The sequence below is a fragment of the Dryas octopetala genome, chromosome 6 (assembly GCF_963921425.1).
Source record: "Dryas octopetala chromosome 6, drDryOcto1.1, whole genome shotgun sequence".
Classification (NCBI taxonomy): domain Eukaryota; kingdom Viridiplantae; phylum Streptophyta; class Magnoliopsida; order Rosales; family Rosaceae; genus Dryas; species Dryas octopetala.
Window position 1 is genome coordinate 963,876 of NC_141371.1, and position 15,376 is coordinate 979,251.

The 15,376-nt window shown below is 36.9% G+C and overlaps 2 protein-coding genes and 1 pseudogene across 3 annotated transcripts; 1 reads left to right on the forward strand and 2 right to left on the reverse strand.

Annotated features, from left to right (window-relative positions):
• Positions 1 to 33: 33 nt before the first annotated feature.
• AMT1;2 (ammonium transporter 1;2) lies at positions 34 to 1,928 on the reverse strand. Its single transcript, XM_086246151.1, has one exon. It carries the CDS (start codon positions 1,822 to 1,824, stop codon positions 232 to 234), a length of 1,593 nt encoding a protein of 530 aa, XP_086102277.1. The 5' UTR covers positions 1,825 to 1,928; the 3' UTR covers positions 34 to 231.
• Positions 1,929 to 5,770: 3,842 nt separating this feature from the next.
• Positions 5,771 to 8,419, reverse strand: LOC147280717 (uncharacterized; annotated as a pseudogene). Its single transcript, XR_015122794.1, has 9 exons — positions 8,113 to 8,419; positions 7,929 to 7,988; positions 7,774 to 7,821; positions 7,362 to 7,493; positions 7,203 to 7,279; positions 6,784 to 6,882; positions 6,594 to 6,664; positions 6,394 to 6,484; positions 5,771 to 6,308 (listed from the first exon to the last, which is right to left on the reverse strand). The product of XR_015122794.1 is annotated as an uncharacterized LOC147280717 (transcript).
• A 2,985-nt stretch (positions 8,420 to 11,404) lies between these two features.
• On the forward strand, positions 11,405 to 14,045 carry LOC147280718 (uncharacterized). The gene is made up of 9 exons (XM_086246327.1): positions 11,405 to 11,692; positions 11,818 to 11,877; positions 11,985 to 12,032; positions 12,313 to 12,445; positions 12,528 to 12,604; positions 12,929 to 13,027; positions 13,152 to 13,222; positions 13,332 to 13,422; positions 13,508 to 14,045. Exons 1-9 carry the CDS (start codon positions 11,465 to 11,467, stop codon positions 13,619 to 13,621), a joined length of 921 nt encoding a protein of 306 aa, XP_086102453.1. The 5' UTR covers positions 11,405 to 11,464; the 3' UTR covers positions 13,622 to 14,045.
• Positions 14,046 to 15,376: the final 1,331 nt, after the last annotated feature.

Consider the following 15,376-nt stretch of genomic DNA (forward strand, 5'->3'; position numbering starts at 1 on the left):
GTTCTTATACTGACATATAGTTGGCAATGCATGTTGTCTACTAATAGTTAGTACTCCTTTAATTTACTGCTTAAAAGCATGACCACTCCAATAAAAATATACATGGCTGTTAGTTCTTAATTAGGCAGATTGAATTTGCTATTTTCATATCTTTTCCTTGCCTAATTGATCACATGCACAAGCACAAACGTAAGCATCCTATTCTTAGCTAGCTACGTACAAACATGCCATTCATGCCAAGTAATTACTAAAAGCACCCCAAAATGTACTGAGCACATCTGATGAGGGTGGATTAATTGCAGGACTGGCATAATTTGAATCATTTGTAGGCTCAACCCTTCTCATCATAAACTCTGGTTTAGTGGATAGATCATCCTCCCCATCATGGTACACATAAGCAAACCCACCATGCCTAGTCTGATCCATTCCTGCAGTCTCATCCTCTCTTGACACCCTCAGTAACTTCAACTTATGAAGCCCATGGAACAGTGGGCCCATGGTGACCGAGACCCAGCCCAAAACCACCAAAATCTGTACGATTTGGGCCCCCAACAGCCTCCCACCACCACCCATGAACAGCCCATATGGCCTCCCTGGCCTACCAGAGTACACCTCATTCACATAAGCCTCTGCTGCAAACAACCCAGTGAATATCAACCCCCAAGCACCACACCCTCCATGTAGTTGTGCAGCCTCTAATGGATCGTCGTATTTTAGAATCTCTGCGGCCTTGTTGCACCCGATCAAAACCCACGCTGCTATGAAACCGCACACGATCGCTGCCCACGGTTCTACCACCGAGCACCCTGAGGTGATGGCAGCAAAACCCCCTAAAAGGCCGTTACAGACGTCAAGAACATTCCAATGACCCACCAATAAGCGCTTGCTAAACAGGGTGGTCAGCGCGGCTGTGCACCCGGCCAATGTCGTGGTTACAGCTGTCCTTCCAATGGCACTCCATTGACCGTAATAAGTACCACCATCACCGTACGTTTTCAAGATCGTGAGGAACGAACCGGGGTTGAACCCGTACCACCCGAACCAAAGCAAGAACGTGCCAAGAACCACTAACGACGCGCTGTGACCCCGTAACGCCACGGACCGGCCGGTGCTGTCGAACCGGCCGATTCGTGGACCTTCAATAAGGGCCCCCCATAGCCCCGCTATGCCACCAACCATGTGAACCACACCTGAACCGGCAAAGTCAATAGCTCCTGACCCAAAGAGTAAATCTTTGGGTCGGATCGGGCTGGCCCAGCCGTCTGCAGACCAGAACCAATGGGAGACGACTGGGTAGACGAAGCCGGTTAGAAAAGAAGAGTAAATGAGGTAAGCCACGAATTGGGTCCGCTCGGCTATTGAGCCGCTGGTGATGCCAGCGGCGGCTATGGCGAAGGCCCATTGGTAGAGGAAGAAGCTGTAGTCGCCGCCGGAGGTGGGAGAAGGGTAGTCGCTGAGGCCGAAGAAGTGGCGGCCGATGTAGCCGTTGGAGGGGCCGCCGAAGGCGAAGGCGAAGCCGAAGAGGTAGTAGGAGAGGGCGCCGGCTGCTGCGTCGAGGACGTTGGTGAGCATGATGTTCATGGTGTTCTTGGCGCGGACGGAGCCGGCGCAGAGCATGGCGAAGCCGAGCTGCATGGCGAAGACCAAGTAGGCGGAGAAGAGGAGGTACGTGTTGTCGACCGCGTATGTGGTGTCCACGAACTTGGTGGAGATGGTGTTGAAGCGGCCACAGAGGAAGTTGGCGACGGCGGTGGTGTTGACGGAGGTTGTGGTGGCGCCCAGAAGGAGGGCGAGGTCGGAGGCTGAGCAGCTCAGTGAACCCATTGTGTGTGTGAGGGTCTCTAAGAGAGAGAGAGTGAAGAAGTGGAGACAGATTCTTCTTCTTGTTATAGACGAATATAAGGCCAAAGGGCAGTACTGGGTGTGTGTGGACGTGCAGTGGTTATGCAAGTTTGTGATTATGGAATAGGCAGGAGCATATATCAAGAAGATTAAATATAAGAAAAGAAAAAACAAAAAACAGAGTGGACCAGATGAAATGAAAATGACAATTTTTGTTTTGGATTTAGGCCTCATATTACCAAAAAAGGAAGAAAATGGTTTTTTATTATATTTTAAATTTAGGAAATTATAGAATATAACAAAGAAATAAATAAACTGTAAGAATTATAAAAATGAATAACATTTTAATTTTTAATTATTGGCTTAGTGCTAGTAGAAAGCAATATTATTATTGAATAAGGGTATACGGCAGTAAATAAAAATTAATGTTGGAGGATAAGGCCCATAAGGGTACTCTAGCTAGCCAAGCTCCCATGTTTAGGTATAGTATTGTTGCATGCATGTGAAGGCCGAGCAATCAATTACACTTATACCCCTTAAGATTTATTGTTTTTTTACATATACCCTTTGAGATTTCAAAAATTACACATACACTCCTTGATGTTTTAAAACTATTGCATATAACCCCTACAAGAGAAAAATAAAAATAAATAAATATTTATATTGAGATTAGACCTTACACCTTGAGTAATCTTATTAGGTCATTTCACTTCTTAGCATGCTTTTTTGTATAATTTCTTATCATTTTTTATCTCATATAGGGGGTTATATGTAACAGTTTTGAAACTTCAGGGGATATATGTGTAATTATTAAATTTTTAAGAGGTGTATGTGAAAAAACGATAAACCTTAAGAGGTATAAGTGTAATTAACTCAAAGGGCCAGGAAACAGTTGTTTGGTAATTGGCACGTAGAGTACTAGACTAGTAGTTTGTTTCTGTTTGGTTTCCTTATCATAATTAATGTCACTGTTGTGTCGACTAATACAATTTCAATTGATTAGCAAACTTTAATTTGTTAGGGGTAACATTGATTAGTCAATTGAATTAATCAACTATACGTAGCTTCTTACTTATAAATGATGATTACAGTAATTACCCACCCACAGCTTAAAGTTTGGAAGTTCTTGATTTAATTAATTGCACAGTCACATTCATGACCATCATCGTGATAGAGACGACTAGATTAATTTATTGTTTTTAATTGTCTACATCGTAAAAGTCTTTGAATTTCTATTTTTTTGATTTTGTGATCCATTAAAAAAGTCTCTAGATGTTGAGCAAATCCTTGCGTGTTGTTCAGGGCCGGCCCTGACATTTGGAAGGCCAGGGCGAAATTTAAATTGGGCCTTTAATAAAATTTTTTGTAAAATAATTCATAATTAACAAAAAATTAATTAAGAAATTTTCAATCACATCAAAAAATTAATTAAGAAATTTTTGGTTGAACGTCAAGAAAATAATTGAAAAAAAAATAATTTATAAGAATATAAGGAAAAATTAAAAGAGAAAAACACACTCAAACATTAATTACCTTATTGCCTTAATGAGACATCTCTAATTTCTTTCAGATTGAAAGAACCTATGGAGAACAAAAAAAAAAAAAAACCAGTTTTCCACAAGACTATATGGAGAGGCAGAGATCCGTCTTTGTCAATTCAAATCAAACATGTTTTTTGAATCCAACTTTCCAGAAAGAAGACATGTACTTTTGATGAAAAAAAAAAAGGTGTAAACCCAAGGGCAAAAAAGATCCACTGCCATGCAGATGAGGATGTTGGCTTGCTTCTCTTGTGATTCACATGAGAAGACAAAGAAAAATGAAGCAAGTTGGCCAAACACAAATTAAGGAAATAAAAAAGTGGTTTTCAACTAATAATCAAGGAAAAATAAGTTGCAGAATCCAAACTTTATATCTTAGAAGAACTTAGTTTTTTTTTTTGTACAAAGGGGAGCCTAAGCCTAAAGAAAGAAACTAGATAACTGACACAATAAGTAGAATGACCTAATTACAACGAAGACATTATAAATAGACCCAACAACTATTTTTTTTAATATATAAATATATATTAACATATACATAATATAAAAATTTGTGAGCCCCCCTTGAAAGTGGGCCCTAGGCGGTCGAACTCGATGCCCCCCTTCTGGGCCGGCACTGGTGTTGTTAATGTATAGTTTACAGTAGCATATTACTTTAATTTGATCAGTAGTTCAGCACCACATAATATTTCAATTTAAAACTAATTAATTACAATATGAATATTACTACAAGGTTCAATACATACACATACACAAAGAATCTTTAGCATGATTTATAATTTAAAATGAGGGGGTTGCAATGTTCATCACCATCAGTATATATTCTATTTATTTTACACGCACGAGAAGAGTCTAATTAATATATCAGTCGCGTTGTATCAAATTGGCACTTTGGATTTTATATTTTCAAGGCATTTGCATCATGATGAAGACCTTATCAGATGAGGATTCATTCAAGGAAGCAACTGGTGCTAGCATTAAACAAGTGCTTGTTTAATTTTCCTCTTGCTTCATAATTTACAATTGGTCTAATAATTTCTGAGGCTAAGAATAGCTCTTTCTGTGATAATGTAGGGAAAACTGTAGGTGTGCAAATTATCCCTCTTGTTTTTTTATTTTATTTTATGTTTCTTCTTTTATATATAATTTTTTCGTGTAAGAAATGTAAACCACATTATGTTAAGTTTTTTCTTCTTTTACTTCCCAAATGATACAACAATACATGATTATTTTAAGCAACATGAATATTCTCATCATAAATGGCGGTATTAAAAATAGTCACTAATTTTTCAAATTAAATATTGGATATGGAGCTCAAGAAGGAGAAAGAAAAAAGAAGGTTTCGCTGCAATGCTTGGCTAGCTGGTTGGCATATCTTGGAATGCTTTGGAATGAAGAGACTTTGGTCAACTTTCCATGTTTGATCTAAAAACCACACTCAATTAGTATACACACCCCCCAGAAATTAGAATAATGAATTTCTCAAATGAAACAATGAAAGGTGCATTAATATATGGTAAACAAATCCACAACCTGCCCTCTCAATTAAGCTGGAGTCACTTAAACCAAGTAACCAACAGATCTGGTAATCATAGTTTCCATTTTTTCAACACATACTACGTTAGCAATAATTAGGACATGGCAATAACCAGAATAAACCGACAAGTCTTGCCACATAGCAAAGTTGTCTGGCTCATTAGGCTGTGACAGCAGCAATGTTGATTATTCTCCCAGACACAGTTGGCTTTCCTATAAACAAAGATTTTAAGTTGCTGAACAAACACATTAAACTATTAAAGTCTTTAGAATATTCATGTACATGCAAGTCCACATAGTTTTACTGATGCACAACAAAGAACATAAGAGCAGCAGGAAAGTGACAACCATGGCCTGCATAATTAGAAGCAGAGAAGCAAAGATTTGAATTCTCAGCTCGTTTTTGTTTGACTTTTTTTTTCTTCTTCTATATGATTGCATGAAATTTAATCTTAGGAAAGGTAAACTTCTTGCTAAGTCCTGTCCACTCTCCCTTCCCACTCCCATGTATTGAAGAGAGGTGCCAGTATCTTACAAGGGCCTGCAGCAAAATCACATCAGTAGTACAGAATGATACCCAGTTGTGGGAATTCCACAAAAGACATTGTCCAAGATGTCCAATGACCTTCATACCTTGGGTATTAGCAACTTAATTCCCAATGATCTGTTAGTCCCGTGAAATATATCACACCTTTTTAGTGATGAGTGTTCAAGATTCCAAATTGGAGCTTAAGGATAGAGGACTAATGGATTGACGTTAGAAAAAGAAAACTATCTTTTCATTGTATGATCTAAGCAAATTCAAAATAATGACAAAAATCAAACAGGGAATAAGCTGACCCCAAGGCTCATGAGAATCAACTGTAAGGAACAACAGTCAACAAATAGATTTTACAGGGGAAATGCCAATTTGGATCAAACGATCATTGTTGTACATATAAAGCCTTTGCTTTAGCACAAAATCTTGCAACTTGCAGCCACAATACTCTAGGTTCATATATTCTCCCAGTACAACTTTCCCAAAACAATGTAAACATAAACAATAATCAGCATTAACTCAAAAGAACTCTCAATTTGGTGCAGTATTCTTAGAAATTACATCATACAATTATATTGTTAACTAAATAACTTATGTACTTCTTGAGACCATTATTGAGCAGTACTTAGTTCCACTTCTTTCTACTAGACAATTCTTTTACACAAAACACACGGACCAACCTGTGCATATACAAGAGAGTTAAAGGCATCGCCATGGAAAACAGAACACCAAGAAGCTCACTTTTCTTTTGATGACTTTAGTTGTCTTCCAAGTAAGACAAGTCCCAGACTGGTGAGACCAGATAAGAATGCTGATGAATAGCAGAGTGCAAGTAGTGTTCCTCTCAAAGACTGCATTCAGAGATTTTCATATTTTAGTATGCAGTACTAGGTTTTAATAAAGAACAAAGGCTACAAGTACATTGTTTTCAAGCACCTTAGCCAGCAGCAAAGCATTTTCATTTGCATACTGCAATGAACTCTCTGGGATGTTTTGGATGCCCTGAGCTAGTTCCCATGAAAGAAACCTACATTTGAAATTTTGAAGGAAAAAATGAAAAAGAAATCTCTGTTATACCTCATTGTTACAACAGAGTATAAAAGAGAACTAAGTTCATTACAGTTAAATATATTTACCCAAAACCAAAGCTGATAATTGCCCCAATGCTGGCTTTTTCTGATGTTAGCTCAACTTGAAGTTCTCCAAACTGCAGTTGGCAATGACATTAATACTTCATATCAAATGCATCTATAGAAAAAATTTGCCATTGCATATAGAAAAAATGCATCCATTGGTACTTCCAACTAGTGCAGTGGTCATGTCTACCTTCAGCATCCTGCTATCCTTCTTTGATTGTTCATCAGTCACCGTGGATGTTGAACTCTCAGATAGAAGCCTTCCAGTTGTAATCATTGCTTTTGCAATCTGTAATGGTTGAACAGAGTCCAAAAATACTGCTAGTTTAGAGACGTATGACAGCTAGTTATATTACATTATTAAAATAATAGAATAGGGAATTGTTCTAACAACTTCTAAAATATAACTAGAAGGTTTGAGGCCAAAGTCCTTGGATCACATAGATTTTCCCCAAAGTATTCCTCTAGAATTTCATTCAAAAGAGCAACACAAATAAATTTACGTTGGCTTTTGGAGCAAAATAGTGATGGAACAGAAATAGATATAAACTTTTGAAAGATTATTTAGCTCCCCATTACACTCAGTCTTTCCCAATTAATGTAACATACCTTTTGCAGTTCACCTTCACCATACTGTCCCATAGACTGGAACCTTCTTCCAGCAGAAACTAAACGCTTCCCAAATGCTATAACGAAATAGATATAAACTTTGAATCAAACTCTGAAGGATATATTTGAACATCAATTGCATAATAATTTTATTCTTGCCTGATTTGGCATTGTCTGTCAAAGATTCCTCCAACCCCGGGAGCTTGCTAGCTAAAGTATGGGAAGTTGACGTGTCAGCTAGTTCCCATGCACGAGAGAGATCTAACAATGTCTCTCCAACTTTTGACCACACTGTAAAAGAAATTTCAAAGACGATAACTTACTCAGTAATTTGATAGTAAACTCTATTTTGTTCCACTCAAAAGCAGATATTTTAGACAACTATGCAAGAGAATAAGGATGTGGGAAATGTATTAGCATATTGGTGAACAGCTTACCTACAGTTGTTTGTACCACATGGCGATAAACATGATAAGAATGACATGGATTACGTGTGATTATTTCACACCAAAATTAAAACTTTAATCCAATTTTATTCAGAATGCAGAGGAAGATCATTTAAAAAACTAACCTCATCAATGACCCGCCCATTTGAAAGATCAAAAGCTGCGCCGTTTAGCTTCACACATGCCCAGAAGAAAATTTCAAGTACTCTCTCAGTTCAACTATAACACTCTTCAAATTAAAACAACTGGGTTCACAGAAAATTCATAATTTTCTACTTACATCAAGTCGGAGGTCGCGCGGAAGCTGGGAAAGGTAGTCTTGCGGAAGATCAAAACTGTCCTGCACAGCAAAAAAATGAAAATTGAAACTTAAAGTTAAAGAACGCATACAAAATTTATGGCAGTTTGGCATTGAAAACATGGGTGGTAAAGATTGAAAATTTAATTAGGAGATGGGTGCCTACAGCGAGTTCTTGAAGGAAGGATTGAAGGTTGGGTTGTAGGGATTTAGGGGAGTCTGATTCTGCTAGAGAGAATAAAGTTGTGAAAGATTTGAATTGGAGGGGTTTGGGGATATTATTGGAGGGTTTTAGAGGGGTTGAAGAAGGGATGTGGTGGGGATTTCGGAGAAAGACGAGGGTAGTAGGGGAAGAAAGATTGGAGAGAGGTTGAAGGAAGAGAAGAGAAGCCATTTGATAAGTGTATCATGTATGCTGTTGCTGGGTTCAGTTTCTAGCCACTGAAAATTTGCCAGTTTTGGGAAGTTTTTTATTTTTTATTTTTTATTTTGCTTTTTGGCGGGGGTATAATTTCCTATTAATAAAACTTTTTGGCGTGAGAATGATGAGAAAATAGCAAAGAAGATGATCATGGTTGCATTGTGGTGCATACAGTTGTTGCCTGCCGATCGCCCTGCTATGAGCAGAGTTTTAGAGATGCTTGAAGGTGAAGATGAACTCTTGCAAATGCCTCCGAAACCTTTCTTTTGTCCACAACACATGCCACCAGAGGATCTACTTGATGAGACAGATGATGAAGAGGTATCCACCGAGCCACATACAGAGATTGCTACAGAAACGACCTCCATGGTATAAGGGAAAAGCAGTTCTGTATTTAGTCTTGTAATATCCCACATCCTAAGAAGAACCAGAGATACTCATAATAGATACTACTCTCTGTCAAATGTATCCCTCATCTTAAGCTTCAATTTTGCAATTTAAACTCATCTTGAAAAACTGATAAATGATAAGCACTACCAAGATCTGTGGAAAATTATTTTATTTCATTGGTTCCTTAGAGGAAGTCTAGAGGAAATTAATGAATTATCAAAGTGATCTTTCAGATTCAGTATAAATTCATAAGAAGCTTCTTACTTCATAAAATTCATTGCTGATTTCCTATAACACATCAATAGTTGTTCACTCTAGCTAAATATGAAAGTACATGTCTGATCTGATAGCTGCAAACTGTAAAGTGACCAAAAAGACTACACTATCTCTGACTTAGTTCCATTTTCTTTTACAACTATTGTATGATCTTCCCGGCATTGTTCTGGATTCCATCTTGTGATTGTGCGCTCTTCCACTGTGTATCTCTCCAAACATGATTCTGCTAGAGAGAATAAAGTTGTGAAATATTTGAATTGGAGGGGTTTGGGGATATTATTGGAGGGTTTCAGAGGGATTGAAGAAGGGATGTGGTGGGGATTTCGGAGAAAGACGAGGGTAGTAGGGGAAGAAAGATTGGAGAGAGGTTGAAGGAAGAGAAGAGAAGCCATTTTAGAAGTGTATCATGTATGCTGCTGCTGGGTTCAGTTTCCAGCCACTGAAAATATTATTAGTAGGCAGAGAAACAAATTTTAATCAGGTTTGTTAATCTTTCTTAATGAATCCCTTTCCATGGCATGACATCCAAAAGAAAACAGATTAAATGTCTAGAATTCAAAGAGGGGAAACAAAATTGACCTAGAAAGATAGCAGAAGTAGACAAGAAAACAAACTGTTTAAGAAAGGGATGACACTACAAGCTTGAAAAACTAAGGTGCACTTGAACAGGCAAATGAACAAGAAAATGCCGACACAACATATCAAAGGCAGAGACTCTGGTTTATTTTCCATAAACAATCAGAAAATTCATTTACCTGCTGCACTCTCTGCTGAAATAACACCCAATTCATTTTTCGCGGTTGATAGCTAATAAGCCCTTGCATCTCCAAGGGACAGCTTATTGAAAGAATCAAGGAAATTCCTTTTGTAATTAATCATTAACTGATGTAGATATTAAATTGATATCAGAGAATAACCATATAAAAACGAAGTGGAGCAGATGAGGTATTCCTTATATTCAGAAAACAACTCTTGATCCTCACAAAAAAAGAAATAAAATATGAAATGCAAATTGAAGCATTTATAAGTATATGCCTAAAAGACCTTCCCTCCTTGACCAATTTAATTGAATGGATTTTTTGTTCAGATGAGCTGCTGACTAGTTTGAACAGTAGATTGAATATTGCAATATTTTCATCTAACATTAACAGGGGTGTTCAACACACAAAGGATACCACAATAGCTCTGACAATGTCACCAGGGCGAAAAGACATGTGCATATCCACTTTATCAATCTCAGTTGCTCTAACATCTTGAAGCCTGTTAAGAGAAATAGCTCTGAGCTTTTATATTTACTTGTAACATACTAACATCAGCAAAACAGCATTTACAATCTTAAATGACACATAACTACAGCCACAACTAACTTCATTAGACAAACTACAAACCAAATATGTACAAGATAGATGCAACTCAAGTTTCCACTTATATCGATATGCTACTAATATCATGAATATTTTCATCCATGCTCCGAATAGGTAGGTCCTATCTCCTTTGGTTATTGATCTCAAAGGGAATCAAAGTACCAAACCATCACCCAATTAACTTATTCATTGAATTTCTATTTTGCCTACTTTTCATGCATTCACCAATCAATCACCATGCATGGAGTTTCCAAGAAATTACAAGAACCAACAAAGTTTCCTTGCAAAAACTTGACCTATTCAATGACAATGAACAGTGAGAGGTGCATTAGCAATTTGGCATTACTGATGAGACGTACCATTTGGTTTTCATTTACTCAATATTTTGCTGAACCATTATGCAATTTGTAGCTTCTCTTTGTCAGCTTTAAGAGGATATTGCAATCTAATACACAGCCCAAACTAATCCACACCAATGGGCCTAGGCCCTAGTTTGAGTTGATTGGGACCAAACTTAATTTTGGGCTGACAAATGATTGCCCGTTACTTGGATCATCTGTACAATGATACCTGCTAGTGCTTTTTCTCTCCTGTATTTTTTCTATTCAGGAGAAAAAATATATATATATATATATATATGCAAAAGGGTTAGTGTTAGTAACTTGGAGAAATTATTTTGTGTAATAGATATATTATTATGTGGTGTAATCGATACATTATAACGTGGTGTAACTAATTTAATGTGTTATAATATGGGTGTGTTATTAATATTATACTCTATTAATATAAATATACTATCAAATAATACCCTTATACGTTAGATTGCTTACACTACACGATGGTGTATCGGTTACACCCAATAATTTTTCAATTAACTCACCCTACAAACTTCAATCTGACGGCTAAGATTAAAGATTATGGAATAAAAAAAAAGTTTTATTAATAGGAAATTATACCCCCGCCAAAAAGCAAAATAAAAAATAAAAAATAAAAAACTTCCCAAAACTGGCAAATTTTCAGTGGCTAGAAACTGAACCCAGCAACAGCATACATGATACACTTATCAAATGGCTTCTCTTCTCTTCCTTCAACCTCTCTCCAATCTTTCTTCCCCTACTACCCTCGTCTTTCTCCGAAATCCCCACCACATCCCTTCTTCAACCCCTCTAAAACCCTCCAATAATATCCCCAAACCCCTCCAATTCAAATCTTTCACAACTTTATTCTCTCTAGCAGAATCAGACTCCCCTAAATCCCTACAACCCAACCTTCAATCCTTCCTTCAAGAACTCGCTGTAGGCACCCATCTCCTAATTAAATTTTCAATCTTTACCACCCATGTTTTCAATGCCAAACTGCCATAAATTTTTGTATGCGTTCTTTAACTTTAAGTTTCAATTTTCATTTTTTTGCTGTGCAGGACAGTTTTGATCTTCCGCAAGACTACCTTTCCCAGCTTCCGCGCGACCTCCGACTTGATGTAAGTAGAAAATTATAAATTTTCTGTGAACCCAGTTGTTTTAATTTGAAGAATGTTATAGTTGAACTGAGAGAGTACTTGAAATTTTCTTCTGGGCATGTGTGAAGCTAAACGACGCAGCTTTTGATCTTTCAAATGGGCGGGTCATTGATGAGGTTAGTTTTTTAAATTATCTTCCTCTGCATTCTGAATAAAATTGGATTAAAGTTTTAATTTTGGTGTGAAATAATCACACGTAATCCATGTCATTCTTATCATGTTTATCGCCAAGTGGTACAAACAACTGTAGGTAAGCTGTTCACCAATATGCTAATACATTCCCCACATCCTTATTCTCTTGCATAGTTGTCTAAAATATCTGCTTTTGAGTGGAACAAAATAGAGTTTACTATCAAATTACTGAGTAAGTTATCGTCTTTGAAATTTCTTTTACAGTGTGGTCAAGAGTTGGGAGAGACATTGTTAAATCTCTCTCGTGCATGGGAACTAGCTGACACATCAACTTCCCATACTTTAGCTAGCAAGCTCCCCGGGTTGGAGGAATCTTTGACAGACAATGCCAAATCAGGCAAGAATAAAATTATTATGCAATTGATGTTCAAATATATCCTTCAGAGTTTGATTCAAAGTTTATATCTATTTCGTTATAGCATTTGGGAAGCGTTTGGTTTCTGCTGGAAGAAGATTCCAGTCTATGGGACAGTATGGTGAAGGTGAACTGCAAAAGGTATGTTACATTACTTGAGAAAGACTGAGTGTAATGTGGGGAACTAAATAATCTTTCAAAAGTTTATATCTATTTCTGTTCCTTCACTATTTTGCTCCAAAAGCCAAAGTAAATTTATTTGTGTTGCTCTTTTGAGTGAAATTTCTAGAGGAATACTTTGGGTAAAATCTATGTGAATCCAAGGACTTTGGCCTCAAACCCTCTAGTTATATTTTAGAAGTTGTTAGAACAATTCCCTATTCTATTATTTTAATAATGTAATATACCTAGATGTCATACGTCTCTAAACTAGCAGTATTTTTGGACTCTGTTCAACCATTATAGATTGCAAAAGCAATGATTACGACTGGAAGGCTTCTATCTGAGAGATCAACATCCACGGTGACTGATGAACAATCAAAGAAGGAAAGCAGGATGCTGAAGGTAGACAAGACCACTGCACTAGTTGGAAGTACCAATGGATGCATTTTTCCTATATCCAATGGCAAATTTTAGGCTACACTATAGATGCATTTGATATGAAGATTAATGTCATTGCCAACTGCAGTTTGGAGAACTTCAGGTTGAGCTAACATCAGAAAAAGCCAGCATTGGGGCTATTATCAGCTTTGGTTTTGGGTAAATATATTTAACTGTAATGAACTTAGTTCTCTTTTATACTCTGTTGTAACAATGAGGTATAACAGAGATTTCTTTTTTATTTTTTCCTTCAAAATTTCAAATGTAGGATTCTTTCATGGGAACTAGCTCAGGGCATCCAAAACATCCCAGAGAGTTCATTGCAGTATGCAAATGACAATGCTTTGCTGCTGGCCAAGGTGCTTGAAAACAATGTACTTGTAGCCTTTGTTCTTTATTAAAACCTAGTACTGCATACTAAAATATGAAAATCTCTGAATGCAGTCTTTGAGAGGAACACTACTTGCACTCTGCTATTCATCAGCATTCTTATCTGGTCTCACCAGTCTGGGACTTGTCTTACTTGGAAGACAACTAAAGTCATCAAAAGAAAAGTGAGCTTCTTGGTGTTCTGTTTTCCATGGCGATGCCTTTAACTCTCTTGTATATGCACAGGTTGGTCCGTGTGTTTTGTGTAAAAGAATTGTCTAGTAGAAAGAAGTGGAACTAAGTACTGCTCAATAATGGTCTCAAGAAGTACATAAGTTATTTAGTTAACAATATAATTGTATGATGTAATTTCTAAGAATACTGCACCAAATTGAGAGTTCTTTTGAGTTAATGCTGATTATTGTTTATGTTTACATTGTTTTGGGAAAGTTGTACTGGGAGAATATATGAACCTAGAGTATTGTGGCTGCAAGTTGCAAGATTTTGTGCTAAAGCAAAGGCTTTATATGTACAACAATGATCGTTTGATCCAAATTGGCATTTCCCCTGTAAAATCTATTTGTTGACTGTTGTTCCTTACAGTTGATTCTCATGAGCCTTGGGGTCAGCTTATTCCCTGTTTGATTTTTGTCATTATTTTGAATTTGCTTAGATCATACAATGAAAAGATAGTTTTCTTTTTCTAACGTCAATCCATTAGTCCTCTATCCTTAAGCTCCAATTTGGAATCTTGAACACTCATCACTAAAAAGGTGTGATATATTTCACGGGACTAACAGATCATTGGGAATTAAGTTGCTAATACCCAAGGTATGAAGGTCATTGGACATCTTGGACAATGTCTTTTGTGGAATTCCCACAACTGGGTATCATTCTGTACTACTGATGTGATTTTGCTGCAGGCCCTTGTAAGATACTGGCACCTCTCTTCAATACATGGGAGTGGGAAGGGAGAGTGGACAGGACTTAGCAAGAAGTTTACCTTTCCTAAGATTAAATTTCATGCAATCATATAGAAGAAGAAAAAAAAAGTCAAACAAAAACGAGCTGAGAATTCAAATCTTTGCTTCTCTGCTTCTAATTATGCAGGCCATGGTTGTCACTTTCCTGCTGCTCTTATGTTCTTTGTTGTGCATCAGTAAAACTATGTGGACTTGCATGTACATGAATATTCTAAAGACTTTAATAGTTTAATGTGTTTGTTCAGCAACTTAAAATCTTTGTTTATAGGAAAGCCAACTGTGTCTGGGAGAATAATCAACATTGCTGCTGTCACAGCCTAATGAGCCAGACAACTTTGCTATGTGGCAAGACTTGTCGGTTTATTCTGGTTATTGCCATGTCCTAATTATTGCTAACGTAGTATGTGTTGAAAAAATGGAAACTATGATTACCAGATCTGTTGGTTACTTGGTTTAAGTGACTCCAGCTTAATTGAGAGGGCAGGTTGTGGATTTGTTTACCATATATTAATGCACCTTTCATTGTTTTATTTGAGAAATTCATTATTCTAATTTCTGGGGGGTGTGTATACTAATTGAGTGTGGTTTTTAGATCAAACATGGAAAGTTGACCAAAGTCTCTTCATTCCAAAGCATTCCAAGATATGCCAACCAGCTAGCCAAGCATTGCAGCGAAACCTTCTTTTTTCTTTCTCCTTCTTGAGCTCCATATCCAATATTTAATTTGAAAAATTAGTGACTATTTTTAATACCGCCATTTATGATGAGAATATTCATGTTGCTTAAAATAATCATGTATTGTTGTATCATTTGGGAAGTAAAAGAAGAAAAAACTTAACATAATGTGGTTTACATTTCTTACACGAAAAAATTATATATAAAAGAAGAAACATAAAATAAAATAAAAAAACAAGAGGGATAATTTGCACACCTACAGTTTTCCCTACATTATCACAGAAAG